Source organism: Bidens hawaiensis, unplaced genomic scaffold, assembly GCF_021521415.1.
Source record: "Bidens hawaiensis isolate Kalapana, Puna unplaced genomic scaffold, B.hawaiensis_p1.1 tig00009253_1, whole genome shotgun sequence".
NCBI classification, from domain to species: domain Eukaryota; kingdom Viridiplantae; phylum Streptophyta; class Magnoliopsida; order Asterales; family Asteraceae; genus Bidens; species Bidens hawaiensis.
In genome coordinates, this window is record NW_027491683.1 from 403,772 (window position 1) to 428,068 (window position 24,297).

A 24,297-nucleotide genomic window follows, 5' to 3' on the forward strand; every position below is an offset into this window, starting at 1 on the left:
GACTTCAATTCCCTGCGGGTGCTAGGTATGTGAAGGGTTTTGCCTTTACACTGTACCCGCATCCGTCTTACGGTTACTTGCTTGCCAAGGGGTAAGGGGTATTTTCCCGCTTACTTTTTAATATTTTCGAATTTTGAATTTTGAAATTCGAAGAGTTGGTGAAAGGATAAGAACAGTTCAAACCTCTGAAACGTCGTGCGACGGTTTCTTCTGACTGTGTCAGGACGTGCAGGAAGTTATGGTGACGTGACAGAACATGGTCATTCCAGTCGCTTTTTCAGGCGCGTGGGCGCGATTTTTCGGGCGCGTGGCCGCGAAATTACTGGCACGCGTCCTGTCAACAGCTGTTGCCAGCTTGCTTTTTGCCACGTGTCATAGTTTCATTGCACATTCGATTTCTCTCTCCTCCGCATTAAATTCACCGCATTAATTGCGATTACTATATAAAGGGGAAGAGGGTTCTTTGTAATCCACACTTTTCACTCTTCTCTTCATCTTTAAGGCGATTTCCGGCGAATACTCCTTTATTCAATCGAGCATTCTCTCGAAATCGTTCTCTTCTTCCTCTGCAAGATGTCTTCTCGTGATGCTGAAGCTATAGCTGACGACAGGGGTACTGCTGGCGAGTGCCAGTGTGCTCTGCCCGGCGATCAGTACCGGTATGTTGTCAGGAAGTTCATGCTCGATCATCTCGAGCCTGAGTTTCCTGAATCCCACCAGACCGTGTACGATGCCCCCAGAGGCAAGATCGGGGTTTATGCTGCATTTTTTGTCTATGGGAATCTTAGATTCCCATTGACAAAATTTGTTTACCGTGTCCTTGAGAGGCACGGTGTTCATTTGACCGAGCTGCACCCCATGGTGATCGCCAAGATTCGCCATTTTGAGTGGGTGTGCCGGATTTTGGGCATCGAGCCCCATGTGGACCGCCTGATGACCTTCTATACCTGGAGGTGCATCCAGGGGTGGTACACCCTGACGACCCGTATCAAGGGTCTGAAGATTTGCGACACCGAGCGCAGTCTTCGCGCGTGGAAGCAGGAATTCTTCTACATTTCTGCCCGCGCCATCCCCCTTGCCATGAAGTTTAAAAATGGCCAAGCGATACCGAGCCTTCACGCCCCCAACTACCAGGAGACGGAATGGTTTTCGAAGATATCCCGGGTCCAATCTCCGGTTTACCGGTTTGCAGAGTCCGGGATGGTCATGTTAGGGATGAGCCGGGTGTGGAAGGATGCGTCTCAGGTTCCCATCCTTCTCGAATATGGTTTGAACTCTATTCCCTATGGTATGTCTTGTCTTTCTTTTTGATACGAGTTTGTCTTCTAACTGTTTCTTTTCTTTCAGAGGGAAATGATTTGGAGTCGCTTCTGTACCAGCGGGAAACCGACGGTCCCGCGCGGATGGGTACTCGTGCTCTGGACGAGGGCGAGTTGCCCATCCTGGAGCAAACGGCGGATCGGTTTGTGGAGGTCTATCCGCTGGGCCACGAGATCCTGAGCCACCGGCGGCCAGGTAAGGCGATATTCTTTCCTCAATCCCTCAATGCTGTACCCGCTGCTGGAATTCCTGACCTGTCTTCTGAGGAATCCTCAGATGCTCCTCCGTTGGTGCGGAAGAAGAAGGCTGCTGCCGGCGGGAAGGGGAAGGAGAAGGCCTCCACAGCTGATCCGGTGGTTCTATCTGACTCGGATAGTGAAGAGGTGGCGGGGAACCCCGGTGGTGAGAAGACCACTGCTCCGGAGGCTACGACCGTTACCTCCGGAGAACCAACGAAGACGACGGTAACCGGTACCAAGAGGCCGGCTCCATCGGGTTCCTCCCCGCCCGTCCGTACGTTCAGGCTCAAGAAAACCCATAAGTACAATCATAATTTCTGTCTTTGTAGATTTATCTAACACTTTCTTCTTTGTGCAGGCGTGGATGTTGACGCATTCCAGGGTGAAGCGCAGAGGAGTACCCTTCCGCCAATGACGGTAGGCTTGGTCAGCCTACCTGAGGCGTCGACCCAGGTGCCTGCACCTGCTTCCGCTGGTTCAGTTGCTCCCTCTGAGCAGACTGTTCCAGCCGAGATGACGTCACCGCCGACCGTGAGTGCGATTTTTACTGCATCCTTCACAGAGCCGGCGGTTACTGCTGCTGCTGACTACGAGGCGGCGACCACAACGGCGACCACGGCGGCTGCCACCATGCCCGCGCCACCGGCACCGACGGCCGGACCATCAGGTACGCGCTGGGCTTCCCGCCGATCTTTGCCACCTTCCCGTCTGCCTGACCTGTTGGATGGATTTCCTTTAGGTTCAGGTGATGGGTTTGGCGGCTATCGGCCTGTCATTGACCCTACAGGTGCGTAGGGTTCCTTTCTTTTTCCCTTATGTTTTTTATCATCTTTTCCTTACTGCCTTTGTTTCTTTTGCAGTGTCGGATTCCAATGAAGTGTATGTTCCACGATGGAACATCCGCCGAGGAACAACCCTTCGCACACCTGTGGAGTGCGTGGACTGGGCTCGCCACGCTGCTCCTCATGGTGCGTTGGGGGAAGCCATGGTTAGCTACCAGGAGGGTAGGCTAACCAATGAGCTTCGGGTTCTCCTGGCCCGGATGCAGCCACGCGTCGAGCTGCTTTGTCGTGAAAATGACAAGTTAAAAGCAGCTCGCACAAAGGAAGTATCTGAAACGCGGGCTCTTCGGGAGGAGAACCAACAGCTGGCGGCAGCTGCCGCCGACAAGGAGAAGGCCTTCAAGGCCCTCGAGGTTGAAGTTCAGGCGCGACTCGAGGCCCGCTCCAAGGCTGCCCAAGCTGTGAATGAACAGCTTCGGCTGGCCAGGGAGACTGCGCGAAACGAAACCGAGAGGGCTGCCAAGGCTGAAGCCGTTGCTGAGCCTTTGCGTGTGGAGAATGAGGAGCTCAAGGCCAAATTAGAGGCTCTCCAACGCGCTCATGATGCCTTGGCAATGGAAGATGCCAAGAAACTCCAGGAAATCTTGGACCAGAGGGGGGTGCTTGACCACACCGAGCGGAAGCTTAATGGCGTCGAAGAGGCTGCCGCAAAGGAAGTTTTACTTGCCAACCTTAACAAGAGCGAAGCCGAACGCGCCCATAACGAAGCTCAAGCTGCCCTCCAATGGCTTCTTCGAGAAGCGTTGCCTCAGGTATGTTTAGCTTTATCTTCACGCTTTTCTTTTGTAAGAAAAGGTTCTAATACTTGTATTTTCTTTGTAGGTTGTACGTCGGGTCTTTTCAGAGACCTCTTACGATGATGCTATGAGCGCAGCCCTCAACGCTTCTCATGAGGATGGGGAACGGACCGGCTTCCTGCTTGGTCTAGGGTTTGCTGAGAAAGGCGTCCCGCCTTCCAACTTCCCTTTGTATAATGTGGATACCGAAACTATTTATGACCAAGCAGTGAACCAGTATGCCGCCTTCCCGCATCCAGTGATGGAGAAGGTGGACGAAGTAGCTGCTGCTGATGATGGGTTAGCTGTCCTCAAAGCGTTCCTCGAACCACCCCGTTCTTCTGACGGAGCGGGTCCAAGTGGAAGCGGCCCTGAAGCTTGATCCTGAAGATCCCTTCCCATTGCTAAGATAGACTTGTATAGTTTTATTCTTTTAGGCGGGTAGTTACCCGGCCATTCTTGTAATATATTATTGAAATATTAATCTTTTTGCTAAGATTGTTATTTCCTTCTTTGGGTTCCTTGCTTTATAAACTTATGACTTGCATACTTAGTTTAAATTAGCAATTTTCCAAGTGTTTAGAATAAGTTAACCTTTGAACGTGGTTGATAATGGGTTAAAGTTTCGCTTCCTCCTTCGTGATTGTGCGGGTAGAACCGTCACTTGCACTTGGTAGGATGGCTAAACTTTAACCTTCATCTGGCCTGCGTGTAGGTTTTCCTTATCTTTCTTCGAAATTTCTAAGGCATTAGGATAAGTTAACCTTTGAACGTGGTTGATAATGGATTAAAGTTTCGCTTCCTCTTTCGTGATTGTGCGGATAGGACCGTCACTTGCACTTAGTAGGATGGCTTAACTTTAAACCTATATCTGACCTGCGTGTAGGTTTTCCTCATCTTTTGAGGATAAGTTAACCTTTGAACGTGGTTGATAATGGATTAAAGTTTCGCTTCCTCTTTCGTGATTGTGCGGATAGGACCGTCACTTGCACTTAGTAGGATGGCTTAACTTTAAACCTATATCTGACCTGCGTGTAGGTTTTCCTCATCTTTTGAGGATAAGTTAACCTTTGAACGTGGTTGATAACAGGAAGTCTTGCTTCCTCTTTCGTGATTGTGCGGGTAGAACCGTCACTTGCACTTAGCAGGATGGCAAAACTTTACCCATATCTGACCTGCGTGTAGGTTTTTCTCATCCTTTTTTAAGTTCAGATTAACCGTTCAACGCACGGATGTCAATAGGTTTGGTTTCCTTTCACGATTTGTGCGGTTAAGACCGGCACTTTCATTTAGTGGGATAGCCAATATTTACCAATGACTGACCTGCGTGAAGGTTTGTCACGTTTTTGGGTTCGTGCGGGTAGGACCGCCTTCCCACGCAACGACTTCATGTAATGTGAATGCCGTCACCAGTGTTGCATAGTTTAACCGTTCGACGCGCGGTTGTTGATAGGTTATTGTTCAGTTTCCCCATTATGATTCGTGCAGATAGACCTGCACTTTCATTTTGGGTGCTGAACCTCTCCTTCAACTGACCTGCGTGAAGGTTTTTTTCACATTATTGGGTTTGTGCGGGTAGAACCGCCTTCCCACGCAACGACTTCACATAATGTGAATGCCATTACCAATGTTCCGAAAAGTATAAATGTAAAATCATCAGCTTCGATGTTCTAGAGAGAATCATTTCCATTAGAAGTGGCTCTTGGCCTTTACAAATTGGAATTGATTTACATGCAAACTGTGTAAATGAGCTCCCTTCCATGTTGGGATGGGAGCGCCATCGAGCCGATACGCACCTGGTTCGGGATCTCGTTCTTTACGCAGCATGTAGTCTCGATATTGAAGCTGGAATTTTTATTCGTTTTTTTTTTTTTTTTTTTTTTTTCCAACTAGGGTTCTACACGCACCCGCCTGCTCAGCCTTTATTGCGCCACGAGGTGCGCGAGCGTCCCATCTCTGACAAATGCTTCGACCATGTCCTTTACGTCTATGCATTCTTCAGTGTTGTGGCCTTTTGTCCTGTGAAAGTCACAGTACTTGCTCCGATCAGCATCGTGACGATGTCGGATTATTGGAGGCTTTGGCCACGGGAGCTCTTCAGTGGCGAATATCTCAGCGACGCTTTTGGTGAGTGGCGTCCATCTGGAGTTCCGGTGCGACTGTACATTATCCCTTCCGCCCAACCGATGTTGCAAGCCGGATGAGGTGTCAAAGTTTACCCTTGACTGCCAGATGCCTAGCTTTCGCTTTTTATTTAGTCGGGCGGTGAGGACGTTGTCTTCTCTCGTCTTCTGGGTGTAGAGGTTTGTGCTCTGCGGGAGATCTTTACCCAGTTGCTTCTCCGTTTCCGCATAGCGTTTTGCTGCTGTCATGATGCCATCCCATGTGGATGGCATGCCATCTTTACCCGTTAGGGTGCGGATGAGCTCTGGGTCATGCGCGCCCTGGATGAAGGCAGCGCGAACAAGATCTTCGCTGATACTGCCCAAACTTAGCTTCTTTGAGTTGAAGCGAGTAATGAAGTTTGGCAGAGATTCATCTTCTTCTCGTATGCATTTGAGGATTGTCCATTGTTCCTCGGTATACTTCCATTGCTGGCTGAAGTGTTGGCTAAACTTCTGCTGGAAGTCTGCCCAGTCGTAGATGTGGTTGACCGGTAGACGATCAAACCAAGCTCTAGCATCCCCAACAAGCGTCATTTGGAACATGTAACACCACGTGGGTTCCGTCCAATTGCTGACGGTTGCCCCCGCTATGAACCTGTTCAAATGATCGTCTGGATCAGATATACCGTCATATGTGCCTATGTTAGGCATCTGTTTGGCACTCTTTGGGGCGATTGCTTCCGCAATGTCCCTTGCAAACTTGGACGTTCCTGCATTTGCAATGTTTGGTCTGAACGTTTTAGAGAAGTCTCGTGGATTTCCACCTGTGCTTTTTGGTTTGAAGGCTTGTCCAAAATGCCTTTTCGGTTGGGATTCCGTTTCCTTACGCTTCCCTTTTGCCCTATGGCGAGGGTTCGTGTCGGAGTCGGATTCCTCCGAGTCAAAGTATTCGAATTCGTCGGCCTGTTGGACGGAACGCAGGCGTTCGTCCAATTCAGCCTGGAATTCCTTTTGTCGTGCCTCCGCCCATGCCTTAACTTCATCGAGAGTCTGGCGGGGGAGTCTTCGTTTCTCAAACTGGATATCGGTGGATCCCAGTAGGTGATCATTTACTGCACTTGCCCCAGCTTTGGTAAGTGGGGTAGTGTTCGTAAAATTTACTTCACATGCCCCGGCTTCGGTAGCCGGGGTAGTGTTTGTAAAAACTGTGTTGCCGGTATTCCCCCCAGTAGCTGGGGTTGTGGTTACCGGAATTTCTCTAACCATCTTTGTAAAAGTTTGAAAAAACTGGAGAAAATGTAGTTCTAGCTTTATGCACGGATGGCGCCAATGAAGAAACACTAACCAAACCCCTGACAGATTACTGGTAACCTGGGGGTTGGATAGCTATTTCCCACGAGGGGTTAGACCCTTGGAAGATGGTTCTTCTGATAACCTGCAAAACAGACACCGTGAGCTCGTCACTGAGAAGGGGGGGGGGGGGTTCCTCCTTGTGACTACCCTCCGGCGTGAGAATCAGACTAGATTGCTCTTTAAATATAAAAGTATATTAAGAGATTGCTAGAGCAGATATCAGGTATATTATGATGATATAAGATAATGTAATCTGTTGAGATGATCATACCATTTGGGGTATTTATAGCCGAAGGTAGGTTTCCAAGGAGGTATGGCCGGCTGCAACAGTGTTCCTGTTCATCAACAGTAGCCTACGCACGTGCCCTGCTGGTAGTTGGTGGGTAGGCAGCGGCTGATAGTGACCAGGCCTGCTGTATACTATTCCCTTTCCACCAACTGCCGGCTACGCACGTGGTATGACAGTAGTTGGTGAGTAGGCAGCGGCTAATAGTGATACAGTACAGGAGCATGCTGCTCGCCATACTGTATCAGTGAGCTGTCGTATCTCTGATCAGATCTTTCGCCCATACCTCGTCAGGTACAGTAAAAGATCCTTCAGTATACAGACTGGCTTATTTGGGCGGGAGTATTCCCCCTCCCGCCTCTGTGCGGGATTGCTCCCGGCTTTGCTCATTCCTTCAGGTGACACTGAATGATCGAGAGCTAAGTGCCTTGTGCGTGTAGCCATGCTGCGCGGGTGGCCTTCCCTAATGGCTTGTATCCGAGGCTGCGGGGACAGGCGGAGTCCTTCACCATTGGGAGGCTTTTCCTGCGGGACCAGCTTGCGTACTGCGCGTAAGGACGTCACGTCTCTGAGCATGGTTGGTCCTGCGGATCCAGTTGGTCTCTGCGCAGACGTCCCTGTTTAAGGTGAGTCTTGCGGGTCCAACTGGGCTCTGCTGGGACCTACCTCTTCATGAATTATTTATTTATTTGGATTTTTGTTGAAACACTAAAATGGTAAAAAAACTAAAATTATTTGCTAAATACTTAAATAGTCCCCAATTAATTTACGAGCTCTTTCAAATTTGGAGATGTATTTTTATGTTTACCGGGGAAAATTACCTTAATTGTTAACCGGACTGAACTTTTTAATAAAAATACACCGAGTAAAGAAGCATTCGGCTCCGAAAGTGTCAAGTATCAATTTATAGGTTACAACGATACCTAAGCGTATTTTATATTTGTACGAGTCACGGAGTCAGTGTATTTAGTGGGTGTTTGGGTGAGCTTTTAAAACTTGCTTGTTAAAAAGTAAAATGTGTTTGACAAGGCTCCTCCAAGCTTCAAATTAAAGCTTTTCAAAAGTTGTTTTTTAGAGCAAATCAGTAAAAAAACAATTTTAAAAGCTTATTCAACCCCCCCCCCCCCCCCCCAAACAACAACACCCCCCTTAGACTCCGTAAGTGCTTAAATATCAACGTACCGACTATAATGGTGCCTAAATATGTTTCAAGGTTGTATGTGGCGGTATGCCTAGAGTAGACTTAAGAGCTACCTGGTGATTATTATATATAAACGCATAGATTTCTCTATTTTGTATGACTATTTTTCTTTACCTGCTTTTGTAAAAAATTTCTTTCGCTTATCTAAATGTTCACGAAGCATTCAATTTGGGCGCTAAAAAAAACAAGGCTCTTTATGAGGTAGGGCTGTCACTTTTACCCAAAACCCAACCTGAAAAAACCCGTGCCCGAACCCGAACTAACCTGACCCGAAAAACCCAAACCTAAGAAAGACTAACCTGAACCCGAACCGAAGTAATTCAGGTTGGTTCTCGGGTTTGATTTATAAGTTTCGGGTTAACCTGAATAAACTTTTAGTTTTGAAATTAAATATACTTTAAGGTATAATAGGCTTAGTCTTATTTACTAAAGTTATCAAAATCTGAGCCTAATTGACTGTTGTCATTCCAACTATTATGGATCGACTGTTTATTGTTAATTTATGTTTTCCGTTTATTACTAATATTAATAGCAACCGTAATCGAACAACCAAATCACACCTGGTTGAAGACGATTACGGTTCAAGTTAGTTACTTAGTTTTATATTTCTTTTGAATTGTTTTATAACTTTATCAAGTTATCTTGGTTTATTATTTGATTATTTGCGTTACAAGCAAAGAAAATTATGTTGTTTTAATTTTAGCATTGAAGTTTTTTAAATTTTTTTTGTTTTTTGTTTCATTTTATAGGATACTCGAAACCCGATTAACATAAGCCGAAAAAACCCGAACCCGAAAAATCCGTAAGAGATTTGGGTTGGGTTTCGGATTAAGATTTAAAACTTTAAAACCTAAAGAACCCGATTCGAATAACCCAAAACCCGAAAAACAAACCCGAAGAACACCCCTATTAATATGGGGTAATCTTCATGATGTGGGTGCATTTGGAATGAAAACAAGGTGACCATCCTATCCAAAACAACGGAAGACATAAATTATTTAAGCTTTCTTTGGATAAATAATCAATTCTTTGTCTTTAGTTTGTTATGAAAGGATTTGTGTAATTTTTCCTTGTAATTTGCTCGTTATATTTAGGTTTCTAACTTGTTGCTAGTTTAATGATATTTGCGGTTTAGAAAAAAAGAATCTATTTGCGTAAATTTCCCTTATTTATAAATTTTAAGAAGTCTTTTAATTTGAGTCGGTGTTTCCCGAATTCGATAAACTGGTTTTACGGAATGTGTGGGCCACTACTATGGAATTTCATATGAAATGCCTTAAATTTGGCAATATAATTGAGGTACATTTGTATTTTTGAGTATCTTTAGTATCTTGTATAAAAACTATAGCTAGCTAAATTACATACAAATTAATTAATTTCGGTATAAAAAATTTCTTATATTCAAACAAAGACGTCAATTCACATTTCAACTGAAGCTAGTCTACCGTTGAAAGATTCGTTTGTTTGGAATTTTATAGATTGATTTGCAATTTGTAGTATAAAATAAGATTCAAGTATTTAACAGATTGAAACTTAAGAATTGATTATATAGTAATACTTGAATTGTTATGTATTTGTTTTTAGGAAAATTGGATTTTAATAATCCCAACTTTCTGTTATTGGCCGATAATAATCCCAACTTAGTTTATTCCCACAAGTGGTCCCAAATTTAAAAAAGTTGACTCTCAATGGTCCTCCGTTAAAAAAAATATAACAGCGTTAATTTTTTTTCAAATTTCAAACTAATTTTTTAAGGCTTTTGATCAGAAGGAGGATACGAGTCGATTATCGCAAAACTTAGCTCGAAATGATGTTTTAAATGGCTTGATTAGTGCTTCAAATCAGATGTTTGAACTTCAAATTAACAAAAATTAAGCTGTTTAGAGTATCGTCTCTAGCTAAGTTTTACATCAATCACTCGTATCCTTCTTCCGATCAAAAGCCCTAAAAAATTAGTTTGAAATTCGAAAACCAATTAACGCCGTTAGGTTTTTTTTAACGCGGAACCATTGAGAGCCAATTTTTTAAAATTTGGGACCACTGGTGAGAATAAACTAAGTTGAAATTATTATCGCCCAATAACAGAAAGTTGGGATTATTAAAATCCAATTTGCCTTTCAAATATGGATTATGTATTCATGGATTATTTTTATATCATAACAAATGGGCAGTGCTCTACCGGTACTCCAGGACATTCTTTATGGGTGGTACCGGTCGTCAGTTCGAGTCTTGTTCAAGACAAAATGTCATGCGTGACTTAGGGATTTTGTCATTGTGGGCCTTTAGGTGTTAGGTTTCCCTTGTAATTGATGGCGGGCGGGGTCACCAGCGATGTCTGCCATCCTAGGCATAGATCGTCTTTTGCCAATGGATGTGTCTAGGATGGCCGTTCATATATATATATATATATATATATATATATATATATGAGAAGTATAGTTTGAAAACCCTCTTGAGTTGAAAAAACCCGTGAAAACCCTATGTAAAATCGTTTTTTTTTGTTACATGTAATATATGTTGTTACATTTAATACAAAACATCGAAAACATAAAAAAAATGTTTTGCTACTTTTTTTTTACATTTTTTAGTAATTTTTATATATGTTTTCAAGAGAGAGAAAATGTAAATAAACTTTTGCATTTTTTATTAACTTTAATTGTGGATCATAAGATTTAATCTTTAATTAAAAACATGTGGCTGAGAATGGGTTTCTAAAGTTTTCACAACTCAAGTGTGTAACATTTCGGGTTTTTTTTATCGTATTCGGCTATTTCGTTTTATCATTGTATGAACCTATTTCGGATCCTAATATTTAATAAAAACCTTGCATTATGAGTTATCTAGTTTCTATATATTCACATCAAGCCCTTCATGTTTACTTATTGTTTAAATCCTAATTATATCTTAAAATGTTCATAAAATGGCCAAAATACAAACATTAGGGACTAAAGTTGTCAACAGCTGAAACTTGACCCACTTGGACGCCGGAGTGCCGCGCGGTGGTGGTCCAGAAGCTGGCCACACAGCGCTATGGTGCTGCTGCACAGTCAGTTTGCGCAGAATCTGAGTTTGTTTTTCATTTATTAGCTCGTTTTGGCATAAAATCGGTTATTTTGAGCATGAATCGAGAGAAATAAGGATCAAGATATCTTAATATAACTGAAATATATATTTAAATTCGTTTCTTATCATTCAAAATCAAATCTTTGTGATTATATTCAGTTATTTATTCATAAAACTCATATTTACTTGCTTAAACGGGCCAAACAGGCCATAATTAGTTCGGTTTATATTTTTCTATATAAACAACCTTAAATCTCTGCCATAAATCTTTACACAAACCCTAAGAATCATCCCTCAGCCGTCCATACCTTCTGCCATCTCATATTAGCTCGGTTTTTGGTGTTTTTGTTGAAGAACCGTTCATAACCAGTTGACTTTGCTAGTCCAAGGATCTTTGACTCGTTATATCTAGTTGTTCATTCATATTCTGGGTAAGTTGTAAACTGAGTTTTTGTTCATAAGCATTCTCTAGTCGATAACCTTCAATCAATTTCTGAGATTTAAGGGTATTGGTTGGTCAATTGCTTTAAAAACCGAAAAAGGCAAAATAGTCAATCTGTTTGACTTCTCGTTTTCTCATAATTCTGGTCGGATTCAATGTTCGGTCCAGAAGACTTTTCTTCTCGAAATAAAATTTTAAGGGTTCTGACCAAAACTCGACTCCCGACTCGAAGTTTGGATTCTGGTCAGACTCGACTCGTTTAAACGTTAAAATTGACATAACTTGAGTTCTACTCATCCGTTTAGATTGATTCCAGCGGTGTTAGATTCTTTTTTACTTATAATTTCATACTGCTAGGTTTCAGGTTCTGTTGGATATTCTCGTTTGACGCGTTAATCGGAAGACTTCTATTTAATTCTTAATATCATATTAACTCGCTTATTTTAAGGTGAGTTTTGTCATTCCCCCGTTTTCACATATTTTCAAACGTTTTGGGGGCGTATACGTACTTAAAGTATTTATATTATATATATCTTAATCATTAGCAAGCGTTGTATTGTGTGTGAATTGCTAGACATAATTGCTATTTGATTACTTGTTTAATTTGCGCATTCAGAGAGGTCCAGCATATTCTCATTATAGTATGATCATACGACCGTCTAGTTCTAACCGGCGCCCGATTCACTTGGTTATGGTTCACTTGACACTTTATTTGCTCATTGGTTTGGTTTATTTACCACTTTACCTACGTTTTGCTATCTTTTCATATTATACATTATTGCAAAACTTAATGGCTTGCTCACTCAACATTATTGTTGACAAACCTATTGTATTTTCTACGTATATGCAGGTTTTCACATGAACTAAGGACTTGAAGTATTGGATTACTAGTCGAGACTTTAGGAAATCATAAAGACAATTTACTTAAATTTTAACCTGGATTATTTCTTTATTTGTTATGGTTTATTGTTGGAATTTATTTGCTATTTTTGGATATTATTGTTTTATTTGGAATAAAATAAATTATTAGATATTGTCACTATTATTGTATGATAGTTACCTCGAGCTATGAGCAATCATGCTCACGCCCCGACATTTCCGCCTTAGGTTGGGATGTGACAAAGTGGGTTTTTATTCTAACATAACCCTATATATATATATATATATATATATATATATATATATATATATATATATATATATTTATTCATTTTTTCTGAGCATAAAAAAAGAAAAAAAACGATTCAACTAGTTTGTATATCCACAATGTTAGTCCTAGAGGATACAAGGAAAATCATAAAGATAAACATGCTGACCCACAAGATTACAAAATAAACATTGAATTTTATGCGTCACCGAGACTAATGAAGTAAATCAATAATGTATGAATCAAATTTTAACCGGCCCAATAAAACCTTGAAAAATATAATGGGTCAATGAGAAAAAAACTAGTTAAAATGTTAAAGCACAACTAAGTTTAAAGTTTAAATAGCGCCTAAAGACTTGGCCTTCTAAAAAAGTGTTGGTTAAATTAAACCACCGTACAAGAGAACATGTAAAATTTTAAGCTCAAGTCGGTACTAAAAAAAAAAACTCATAAATAGAATTCACATGAAAAATCATCTTTTTCACTCGTTCATTCATTTTGATGACTTCCCTTAAAATCCTACTTTTTTTGTGAACCTCGTTTGAGAACTTCAAATGCTAATTAATTTGCTCCAAACTTGTTAAAACTACAATTTGTGTTTCATTTTGTTTAAATAATAACCGAACTAATCAAACCATCTTTTCAATTAATGAGTTAATTAAAGCATTCTTTTGATATAATTTTGATGTGACTAATTTTCATTTTTTATCGATCAATGAATTAATCAAAACTTATATAATTTTTATTTGTTTTACTTAGCTTAAAAATTGAAATATTTATAAAAGTTTATAAGAATAAAACATTTTACGAAAGATTTTTTAATGACAATAGTTAAGAGAAATAAATGCAGTGAGCAAAATAAGTGAATGTGCCTTTCTCATTGTGAGAAGGGTTAAACGCCACGTTTTTTTACTAATGAAAGGCCCACATATGTGGCTATTTTATATGAAGGGGGCTTAAATTTTACCAATATTATTTAGGCATGTTAAATAGTTTAATACTTTTTAACATCTCATGAACATTACTATAATTTGCTCGTTATATTTTGGTTTCTAACTTGCTGCTAGTTTAATGAAATCTGCGGTTAAAAAAAACCTATTTATGTAATTCTCCATTTCTTATTTACAAATTTTATGAAGTCTTTTGTAGCTTGAGTCGGTGTTTCCCGAATTCGATAAACTGGTTTTACGGAATGTGTAGGCCACTACTACGGAAATTTCATATGAAAATGCCTTAAATTTGACAATATCATGGAGGTACATTTGTATTTTTGAGTATCTTTAGTATCTTATATAAAAACTATAGCTAGCTAAATTAAATACAATTTAATTAATTTCGGTATCCAAAATTTCTTATATTCAAACTAAGACATCAAGTCAACATTTCAACAGAAGCCAGTCTACCGTTGAAAGATTCATCTGTTTGGAATTTTATAGATTGATTTGCAATTTGTAGTATAAAATCATATTTAAGTATTTTAACAGTTTGAAACTTAAGAACTGACTATATGGTAATACTTGAATTGTTATGTATTTGTTTTTTCAAATATGGATTATGTATTCATGGATTATTTTTATATCATAACAAAGGAGCGGTGCTTTAGCGGTACCCCAGGACATTCTTTATGGGTGGTACCGGTACTCCAGGACATTCTTTATGGGTGTTACCAGTTCGCGCCTTGTTCAAGACAAAATGTCGTGCGCGACTCAAGGATTTGTCATTATGGGCCTTTAGGTGGTAAGTGTCCCTTGTAATTGATGGCGAGCGGTCACCAGCGATGGCCGCGATCCTAGGCTTAGATCGCCTTTTGCCAATGGATGCATCTAGGTTGGCCATCCAAGAAAATATATATATGAAAAGATTTTGAAAGAAGCAAACAGAAATCCGTTTAAACCCATTTTAGCTAGAAACACAAATGGTTTTGTTTACCATGTTAACATAAACGTGATAGCAAGCCTAACAAGAACCCTTGTATTCACTTTTTCTTAACTTAAAAAAAGAAGAAAAAAACGATTCAACTAGTTTGTATATCCACAATGTTAGCCCTAGAGTATTAAAACCAGGAAAGTCATAAAGATAAATATGTTGACCCACAGCATTACAAAATAATCATTGAATTTTAAGCATCACCGACAAACATAATCAATAATGTATGAGTTAAATTTTAACTGGCTTAAAAAAACCTTGAAAAATATAATGGGGTCAATAAGAAAAAACCAGTTAACATGATATAGTATAAAGCATAGCTAAGTTTTGAAGAATATTCTTGAATTATTAATAAAGTTGAGGAGTTGTTTTGTAAGTTTATTTTAATATGGAATATTCTAGAATAAGTTTGCATTGTTTTCCAAGTTAGGTTTGTCTTGGAGAGCAAGTTTAGTAGGTCTATAAATAGGGTCTAGATTATTCGTTTTATTAGTGAGAGTCAAGAGAAGTCTCTTCTCCTTGTATGTTCGTGAGGTTATGTTCGTTTGATAAGTTCGTTTAGTTATATGAAAAGAGTTGCGGGTTGTTACCCCAATATCTCGTGTTTGTTTGTTTGTTTGTTTGTTTGTGTGTTTGATCTGATTGTTTGATCCGCCTGGGCCAACAATTGGTATCAGAGTTTTGGCTCGTTGCACGGAAAACGCTTCGCAAGAAGGTTCGGTTTAGTTTGATCGTAGCAAGAAGGTGATCAAGAATAGTTTGATAGGAGGAAACTAACTAAAAGAGGTCGGGTGTGAATTAATGTTGAGCAACAAATTCTTGGGTAGTGTTCTTACCGAGGGCAACCAGTAGCAAGATTAAGTAAGGTGTGGTTTCTTTGTTCAATACAAAAATTAATTAACGTTGGTTCAATTTGTATAGTGCCGGTCAGTGTTTTATTATTAAACCCATAGATGATTTGCTTTGCAATTTGGAAAAGAAGTCAAAATTATATAAAGAAACCAAAGGAGGTTATTTTGTTTTGTTGTGGGATTCAAAACAATACAGCAACAGTTCGAAGGATTAATTAAGAATAAAATTGATTCTTGCAAATAATTAATTTGTTCATACTAAGTTGACCGACTTATCGATCAAGTAAGAGAGAATAGAAAATGTTTGTGGCAGGAGATTGATTTCGGGATAGAGAATTATTTCCAACTTAAAGAGCAAACCAGAAAAGAAAGTAAGGATAGGAAAGACGGGATGGTGAGTGGTGGACTCCCGGTATTGACGAAATCGAACTACTGAGTATGGTCGACCAAGGTGGAGGGATTTCTGAAAGAGTATGATTTTTGGGATGTTATTGAACCTACAGTCAGCGTAGCTGTAGATGAAAGGAAGATGTACAAAGCGTTAGGGTTTATATGTCAACCCCTACCGGAAGACATCTTGGACAAGTTGGAATACTCATGAATGCTAAGGAAGTATGGCGTGCTTTGAAGCTTCGATATCTTGGAATTGATCATGTACTGTCACAGTCCCCGACCCCTATACACCGGGAGGGGAGCCGCGAACATTGAGTGATGGTATCGGTGTTTATTAAAATAATTTACAGCGTAATTTCATCAGAACCGTAGTTAGGAAAATTAATCAGAGTTATAAAAACACCATAATTCTTATTTCATAAACTGAGATAAAAACCCATTTTTTATACAAACATAAGTTTTATAGGGATAAACCCTAATTTACAAAACACATTTATTTATTCTGGTGACAAGCCACTTATTTAAGCAGGAAGCCCGCAGACATTATTCTTTTGTCTCTAACAAGTCACCTGAAACGTGTTTAAAAATATTTGATCAGCAGGAAATACTGGTGAGTACATTCATTTATAAATGACACATTTTACAGTTACAGCATTAAGATGTTTTTACATCTGCCTGCTTACAAATTACCGAAAGGTACTTGTCACTCGACCGTATCTGTGACTGTGGTCATATTACTTATTGGCTAACACTTGTCCAATAAGTAACGTGTAATAGCCCAGTAGGCGAGCCTTGTATACAAAACCCCACAATACCAGTAGTAACCATCCCGTAAGTCTACAAAGACTTAATCACTGTAATGTAGTTTAAATCCTTTGAAAATATTTAAACTATCCGTCATGAGTTTGATGGTTTTGGAAAAGCATCATGATAGTGTTGGAAAATCAATTGTCTCACACAAATGTGAGTTATGCAAAAATTCGAATGTCTCACCTTGCAAGTTTATATTTAACAAGCCTTCTGATGTTAAGCACAATGTAGTATATCTATATTAGTATAAACCCATAATCATAACGATAATCACGAGACATGAAACTATACACGATGGCACAATGTCATACCTTGTTAAGGTAGAGCTTTTGGATTCGTGAAATTTTTGAACGAGTTGTGAAGTCCAGATTTCTACCCTATTTACTAAGGCGGCCCTTAAGCGGCGATGCGAGCGTGCGAAGTGCAAAGTGCACCATCAAAGCGCCACATTGCGCCCATCGCACTAGCCCGTGTCCGTGCGCGTCAGGTGCTTCGCACCCTCCGCTAGGACTACTGGTGTGATTTGGCACATAAGAATATTATCATGTAAACTCTCTTCCTTATAATGAGCTTACAAGTTGGGACAAGAGTTAGAAATCATATTTATACCATGGTGGAAGTCTTCCCTTTTCTTTCCTCCACCAATGTGGGATGGAATTTTCCTTTATATTTTCCATTCTTCCTTTTTATTTTTTCTCTTTTCCTTCTCGTTTCTTCATTTCTTTCTTTGATTATTTTATTTCTTATTATGGTTTGTTATATGTACGCAAAGAATAAGATGAAAAAGTAGCTCAAGAAGCCGTTGAGAAAAAAAAAATTGGATGAGATCGTTGAGAGTGAAAGATTGGATAAGATTATTCGAGAAGAACAAGAACGTAAGAAGGAAGCTGCAGAGAAAGAAAAAGCTAGGCAAGCTGTTTTAGAAAGTGAAGAAAAGGAAAGATTGAATGAAGAAAAAGAAAGAATTTATTCAAAAGAAGAAGAGAAGATAGTGAATCTTCATGTATGTTTTTCTGACTCAAACAACCTTGAAGATGAGAAAACTGTCAAGATAAGTGAGGAGAAAGGAAGCAAGAAATTTGCTACTAATCGTGATGATGAGAGAAAGGTTATGGAATTGAATTAAAGGAATGATGCAGCTAACAAGACTGCAGATTTAGAAGTATGTGTGAAAGTCAACAATCGAGCATTTGTTGATGAAAAGTCAGAACGGAATTAAAGGTTAAGAAGAATAGTTAGAAAGAAAAGTCCAGCAGGTTCTCATAAAGAAAAAGAGAATAAACCATCTACAAGTTATAATAACGAAAGAAAGAAAAGAAAAGTGAGAAAGAAGAACGTGGAGAATGAAGTTGTATTTGAGATCAATGTGAATGGTTTGAACGAGGAACGTGAAGAACTTGTTAAACAGGTTTGTTACAAACAACTGAAAAGAAAGGTTAAAGATGAACCAATGATTAAAATTGAAGAGTTGAGAGTGTTATTGGGAATTCAAGACCCTGGTGGTACAAGAGTAAGAAGAAGGACCAATTCAAGATTAAGGGGGTGAATGAAGAATAATCTTGAATTATTAATAAAGTTGAGGGTTTGTTTTGTAAGTTTATTTTAATATTAAATATTATAGAATAAGTTTGTCTTGTTTTCCAAGTTAGGTTTGTCTTGAAGAGCAAGTTTAGTAGGTCTATAAATATGGTCTAGATTATTAGTTTTATTAGTGAGAGTCAAGAGAAGTCTCTTCTCCTTGTATGTTCATGAGGTTACATTCGTTTGATAAGTTCGTTTAGTTATATGAAAAGAGTTGCGGGTTGTCCCCCCAATATCTCGTGTTCGTTTGTTTGTTTGTGTGTTTGATCTGATTGTTTGATCTGCCTGGGCCAACAAGTTTAACTAGCACCTAAAAGACTTAGCCTTCTAAAAAAGTGTTGGTTAAATTAAACCGTTGTACAAAAGAATATGCAAAGTTTTAATCTCTAGTCGGTACTTAAAAATAGAATTCACATGAAAAATCATCTTTTTCACTCGTTCATTATGAAGGGGGCTTAAAATCCTACTTTTTTTTGTGTACCTCGTTTGAGAACTTCAAATGCTAATTAATTTGTTCCATGCTTGTTAAAACTACAATTTGTGTTTCATTTTGTTTAAGTAACAACGGAACTAATCAAACCATCTTTCCAATTAATGAGTTAATTAAAGCATTCTTTTGATATAATTTTGATGTGACTAAATTTCATTTTTTTCCAATTAATGAATTAATCAAAACTTATATAATTTTTATTTGTTTTACTTAGTTTAAAAAATTGAAACATTTATAAAAGTTTACAAGATTAAAGCATTTAACGAAAGGTTTTTTAATGACTTTATAGAATAGTTAAGAGAGAAATAAATGTAGTGAATAAAATAAGTGAATGTGCCTTTCTCAATGTGAGAAGGGTTACATGTCACGTTTTTTTACTAGTGGCCCACATATGTGCCTATTTTATATGAAGGGGGCTTAAATTTTACCAGCATTGTTAACTAGTTTAATACTTTTTAAAATCTCATGAAAATTACTATAAGGTATCGTTTTGTTACTTTTGTATGCAGCAATGATAAAAAGAATAGAATGATTCATTGCATGAGAATGAAAAAAGTGATGTTTGATTGTTTAATGGAATGGAATCATCCATTACACATGGAATTCCATTCCATCAAAACCATTCCTTCTCATCCCCTTCTTTTTTTTTCATTACATTCCTCCTTCACCCTAATTTCTCAACAACACCACCACTAAACAACAACCACCACCACTACCATCGCCACCACCAACACCGCCTTTGTCGCCCACCACCACCAGCGCTACCACCGCCACCTTACGACCAGCGTTACCACCGCCGCCACCATCGGTGTGGTAACCACTGCAACCATTGTCATTGCCTCCCTTTGGCCATCACCACCGCCACCACCTGATCGCCACCTCCGTTTCCGCCACCCTACCACCGCCATAACTACCAATGCTACCACCGATTGACCACGCCAACGCCACCACCACCACAACCATCGCCCCTGCCACCTGATCGCCACCGCCACCACCATTTTCGTCACCGAAGCTACCACCACCTTCGCCATTGTTGTTTTTTTTTTATTTTGGTAAAAGAAATTTATTTTGAGATATAAATGTTTTTATTATTTCTATTTCATTCCTATGATTTTTTTGGATACAAAACAATATAAAGTAATAATACATTTCATTCATATAGGTTAACCAAACATAACAAATGAATGGACGAATGGTAATGATTCATTTCATTCCCTTATCCATTCAATTCCTTCTCCTACCATTCCCCCTTCATTCAATTACCTCCAACCAAACATACCCTAATTGTGGATTTCAAAGATGAATGATTGTGTGTGATAGTACCATCAGGGCCGTCTCCAAGGATTTAAATGCCTTTGTTGAGCCGAAATTAAAAGATTCATAGCCATAGCCTTAACGAGTAACGAACTATATAAGCTAATTTTTTAAACGTGGTTTAATGTTATAACAATAAACATGGTAAAATATATTATTAAAATAAAATACCATAATAACTAACGATTAACCAATAATTTGTGAAACTCTCTTAACATTGGGAAAAAGAAGCTTGGTCCTTGGTGGCTAGCTTGGTCAACCATGGAGGAGCCTGGTGGTTAACAATGAACCAACAGTGGTGGTCGGCTGGGGTTGGTCGTTGTTTAGCATTCGCAAAGAAGGAATGAACCAAAGAGAAATTTCAATTGACTGCTATTTCTTTTATTTTGCATTGGGTTTTTATTTAATTTTTTTAGTTTTTAGTTTTAGTTAGGGTCCAATAATTTAAACTTGATTAAATGGATTATGGATAAAAAAGAATTTTGGGCTCCATAATTATAAGATAGTAAAAAGAAATTCATATTTTATAAGTTTTATATTTTTAAATATATTTTATAAGTTTTATATTTTTAAATGTATATATAAAAAATATATATACAAAAAATTTGGCCCCTAAAAATTGCGTGCCCCGGCCGACGGTTCGACCGGCACTACCCTCCAGCCGGCCATGAGTACCATGATAAATGCATTCGGATGGTATGGGTATAGATAGAACACCACTTCAACCAATTTGGGTAGTTTTAAGTTGTCTCTAAATAATTTTTTTGAAAAAGGTATTTTAGGTTTTAACCCGAGTACTAAGGTTTATATTAGGGTTGTTGTCGAGTTGAGTCAGACTCGAGTTCATATCTATACGAGCCAACTTGAATTGTCTTGGCCCTTGAAATCCTTTAACTTGATTCATTTACAACTCGAGCTAGTTTGTGACTCATCGGGCCAACTTGTGTTTCCCCTCTAAATCCTTGAGCTTGCTTCAGTTACAACTCAAGCTAGCTTGTGGCTCGTTGAACCAACAAATTTAAAAGAAAATAAATAAAGAAACCTAAACGAAGCAGCTCGAAATTAACAAAAACAAATCCAAGAATAGAGAACAAAATAAACGGTTGTTGAGAAACCGTCATGACTGAAACTTGAGCCCACTCATATAGTTTGACTGAAATTTGTCTGATGCCAACCTTTCTTCTAAGTGATCATGAGTAACCACCTTATTTGTGAAAGTAATTGATAACATAATAAAAGCAACCACACTTTGATAAGTTTAATCAAAAGTCAAAACCAACTTAAAACTAATTGCTTTGAACCTAAATGATAACATATTTACATGGATAACCATGTCCAGAATGCACACTCAAAAATCAAAATTCTCTTGTTTAACATGAATTGCAATTTGCAAATACATCAGAAAGACTGTAAAAAACATATGAGCATAAAGTGATTGATTACTCATTGCTTGTTACAGGTATCACTTCATACTCAACATGCTTATGGAATCCCTTTGGAAGCATAAACCGACCGCCAAAACATTGCTGCAAGAAAACCATCACTGCAAACACCAAGCCTCCACAAATAATAACAATATCCCAACAAGGCGAGTAGAAATCTGTTCTCGGATTTGCATAAATATAGAACCTGTCAAACTGATGGCTCATAAACTTTTGACCCCTGTAAAGATCATACGCGTGAGGCATTAATCGCACGAATGTGGTCCCTATATTAAACGAGTGACTCAAAGCATTTCCTTTTGAAACCTGGAAAATATTGAGTATTAGTTGTGGGAATAGGAACCCGTCAAGAGTTAATCCTGCATAAGACCTCAAACCGCCCCAGACGGAACGTTGACTTAAAATTTTGTAGTTGTTTATCCAGCTCACTAGCAACATTGCTGACCCGCTGATAATATACAGAGGTAAAAAAATGAATAGCGTCCGTATCTCATGAATCCAATGATTCTTTTTTGCGATCCATGTTAACTGAAGAAGACGCGACTGCAAAACGAAAGCCACCAGTGTCACTACCCTCACGATCACCTCGTTCACTTCAACCAATCCATTCCTCCTAATTGGTACACTTTCCGGATCCCTACCGTTTGAAAATATTGCATCGTGGTTTAGCACTAGAGGAACCATGTGCCCGAGGGTAAGAATCAGCATCATCAACACCGAAATGGAATTAACCATTTCAGACTTTCTCTTCATATGATATAGTTGTCGTCTAGTTAACATGCACATAAGCGTGCCCGAGATCAAGACCATGATGATCTCTAAATCCATTCTCCATATGACTCTCTCGCTTCACTTTCAGTGAATACGCGTGAAACAATATCGAGATTCTCGAAGGACAAAGCATCGTTTGTTTCACGCAGGCTCTCGATACTTCCTTTTATTGAACCTTCATTACCATAACCTCGCGGGAACTGGAATTTCACCAGTATCTCACAATCAAAAGAAGCGCTTTTGATCAAGTTTCTACAACCAACCATACAAATTTGTCCGGTTTCATCATCATAAACCCCTTCTGCTGATATCTCCACTCTATCATTATCAGTGGAAGATAGATTTAGTGATGAAATCCCGCTTCTTGAAATGGAACTAATGTTCAGCATAAAGCTGATCTCGAAGCTAACGTTCACTGGACCGCTGTAGGTGGTTGAAAAATCTGCCACCAGGGGTACCGCCTCCTGCCATGGAGTGAGGTCTTTATTCACGAATGCATCATTGTTGAACTGATGAATTCCGGCAAAGAACGGGTCTACGAATCCACTTGAAACCATGTTCTTATGCTTGACAGACATGTCAAAGCCATAATACCGTGAATGATACTCCCCCCTTTGATACTTGGCCCCTACATGCTTCTTTTTCGGGCAAACCTGTCTTACTTTCTCCATTTGTGTATATTCATACTTCAACGCGTAATTCTCCCGAATATGATCAAAGCTTTGAAACTTAGCCATTCTAAACATTCCCAGATCATCTCTTAATTTGGTAGTCCAAATTTGACCCTCGGTATTATGCGTTTTCATGATTGACCGAACTGCAGGGAACCACAAACTCATCCCAAACGGGCAATCCCCAACACGGGCACTACCCAGAGGATCACTATGGTTCAAGATATGACAGGCGACGATGAAAAACTCATCTTCTCTCCCATTCCAAGATCCTTCTCCGATTAATGATATGTCAGGTCGGAAAGGCTGCTCATATGGAGTAAACCTTCTGTCTTGAAATTCGACTAGAACACGAAGTTTATTGTCTTCCTGAGAACATTGAATCACGTACAATGACACGAAAGCAGGCAAGTAACCATTAGATCTTGACCAAATAAAGAACAATTCTTGCAATTACTTGGATATCCAACTTGTAAGTTATGAATCTTTGCGAGAAAATTGAACACACGTCTAGAGATTTCATACTAGTTACTGAGCCTTGCATGGTTCTAGTTGCATTACACTCTTCAATTGATTCCAATGTATATGTGTATTTTAACGAAGGAACTCGAGGGAATCCCAACATTGAAATCGGGCCAAAGTAATTGGAATCACTAGGAGAAGCTAAGCTCTCCAAGATTCCACTTACTAAACTGTTATTCAAGTTTACTAACCGAGCGTATTTAAGCTTAAGAACAGCGTTTAGTGTAAGTGGATTACCTTGTCTTGTTAACCAACTAGCGGATCCAACCATACAAAGCTTAATTGTAGACACTGACCAGAACCCTTCTAAACGAAAGTCTAATGAATGGCGATGCTCCTTTGAATAATTGTAGGCGGAATCATATATATATGATGAATAGAATCTTAAGTCGGCTTGGATTTTGTACGTGTTGTCACACCCCGACTAGCACAATGCGGAAGCGTAAAACGGGAATGTAACAGACACCTCTGATATCAATACATTGTTTATAAAGAAACATTACAAACTAATTTACAATATATTACATTTCTTTGTTCTATCATTGTTTAACAGTCTAAGCGATACAAACAAAACTAGTTCGTTAACTATACATTCTTACTAATAACGCCCTTGCTTCTATTCACATAGCATCAACCACACACTTCAGGCAAGTAACAGATCACCCAATCATTCCGATTTATGTACACATGAAAAGCAGTTTAAAACGGGTCAACTACTAGAGTTGGTGAGTTTCACGAGTTTCAAGAAAACA

The 24,297-nt window shown here is 39.2% G+C and overlaps 1 protein-coding gene across 1 annotated transcript; it reads right to left on the bottom strand.

Annotated features, from left to right (window-relative positions):
* Nucleotides 1-22,399: 22,399 nt before the first annotated feature.
* LOC143531823 (uncharacterized) lies at nucleotides 22,400-23,816 on the bottom strand. The gene is made up of 2 exons (XM_077027034.1): nucleotides 23,481-23,816; nucleotides 22,400-23,392 (listed from the first exon to the last, which is right to left on the bottom strand). Exons 1-2 carry the CDS (start codon nucleotides 23,814-23,816, stop codon nucleotides 22,400-22,402), a joined length of 1,329 nt encoding a protein of 442 aa, XP_076883149.1.
* Between the last annotated feature and the right edge of the window lie 481 nt (nucleotides 23,817-24,297).

Excerpts from the sequence above, each read along its gene's own strand:
- LOC143531823 (XM_077027034.1), bottom strand. The coding sequence starts at position 23,816 with ATGGTTGGATCCGCTAGTTGGTTAACAAGACAAGGTAATCCACTTACA. Across the intron at positions 23,393-23,480 it reads CTTACAAGTTGGATATCCAA|GAAGACAATAAACTTCGTGT; the intron begins GTAATTGCAAGA and ends CAATGTTCTCAG.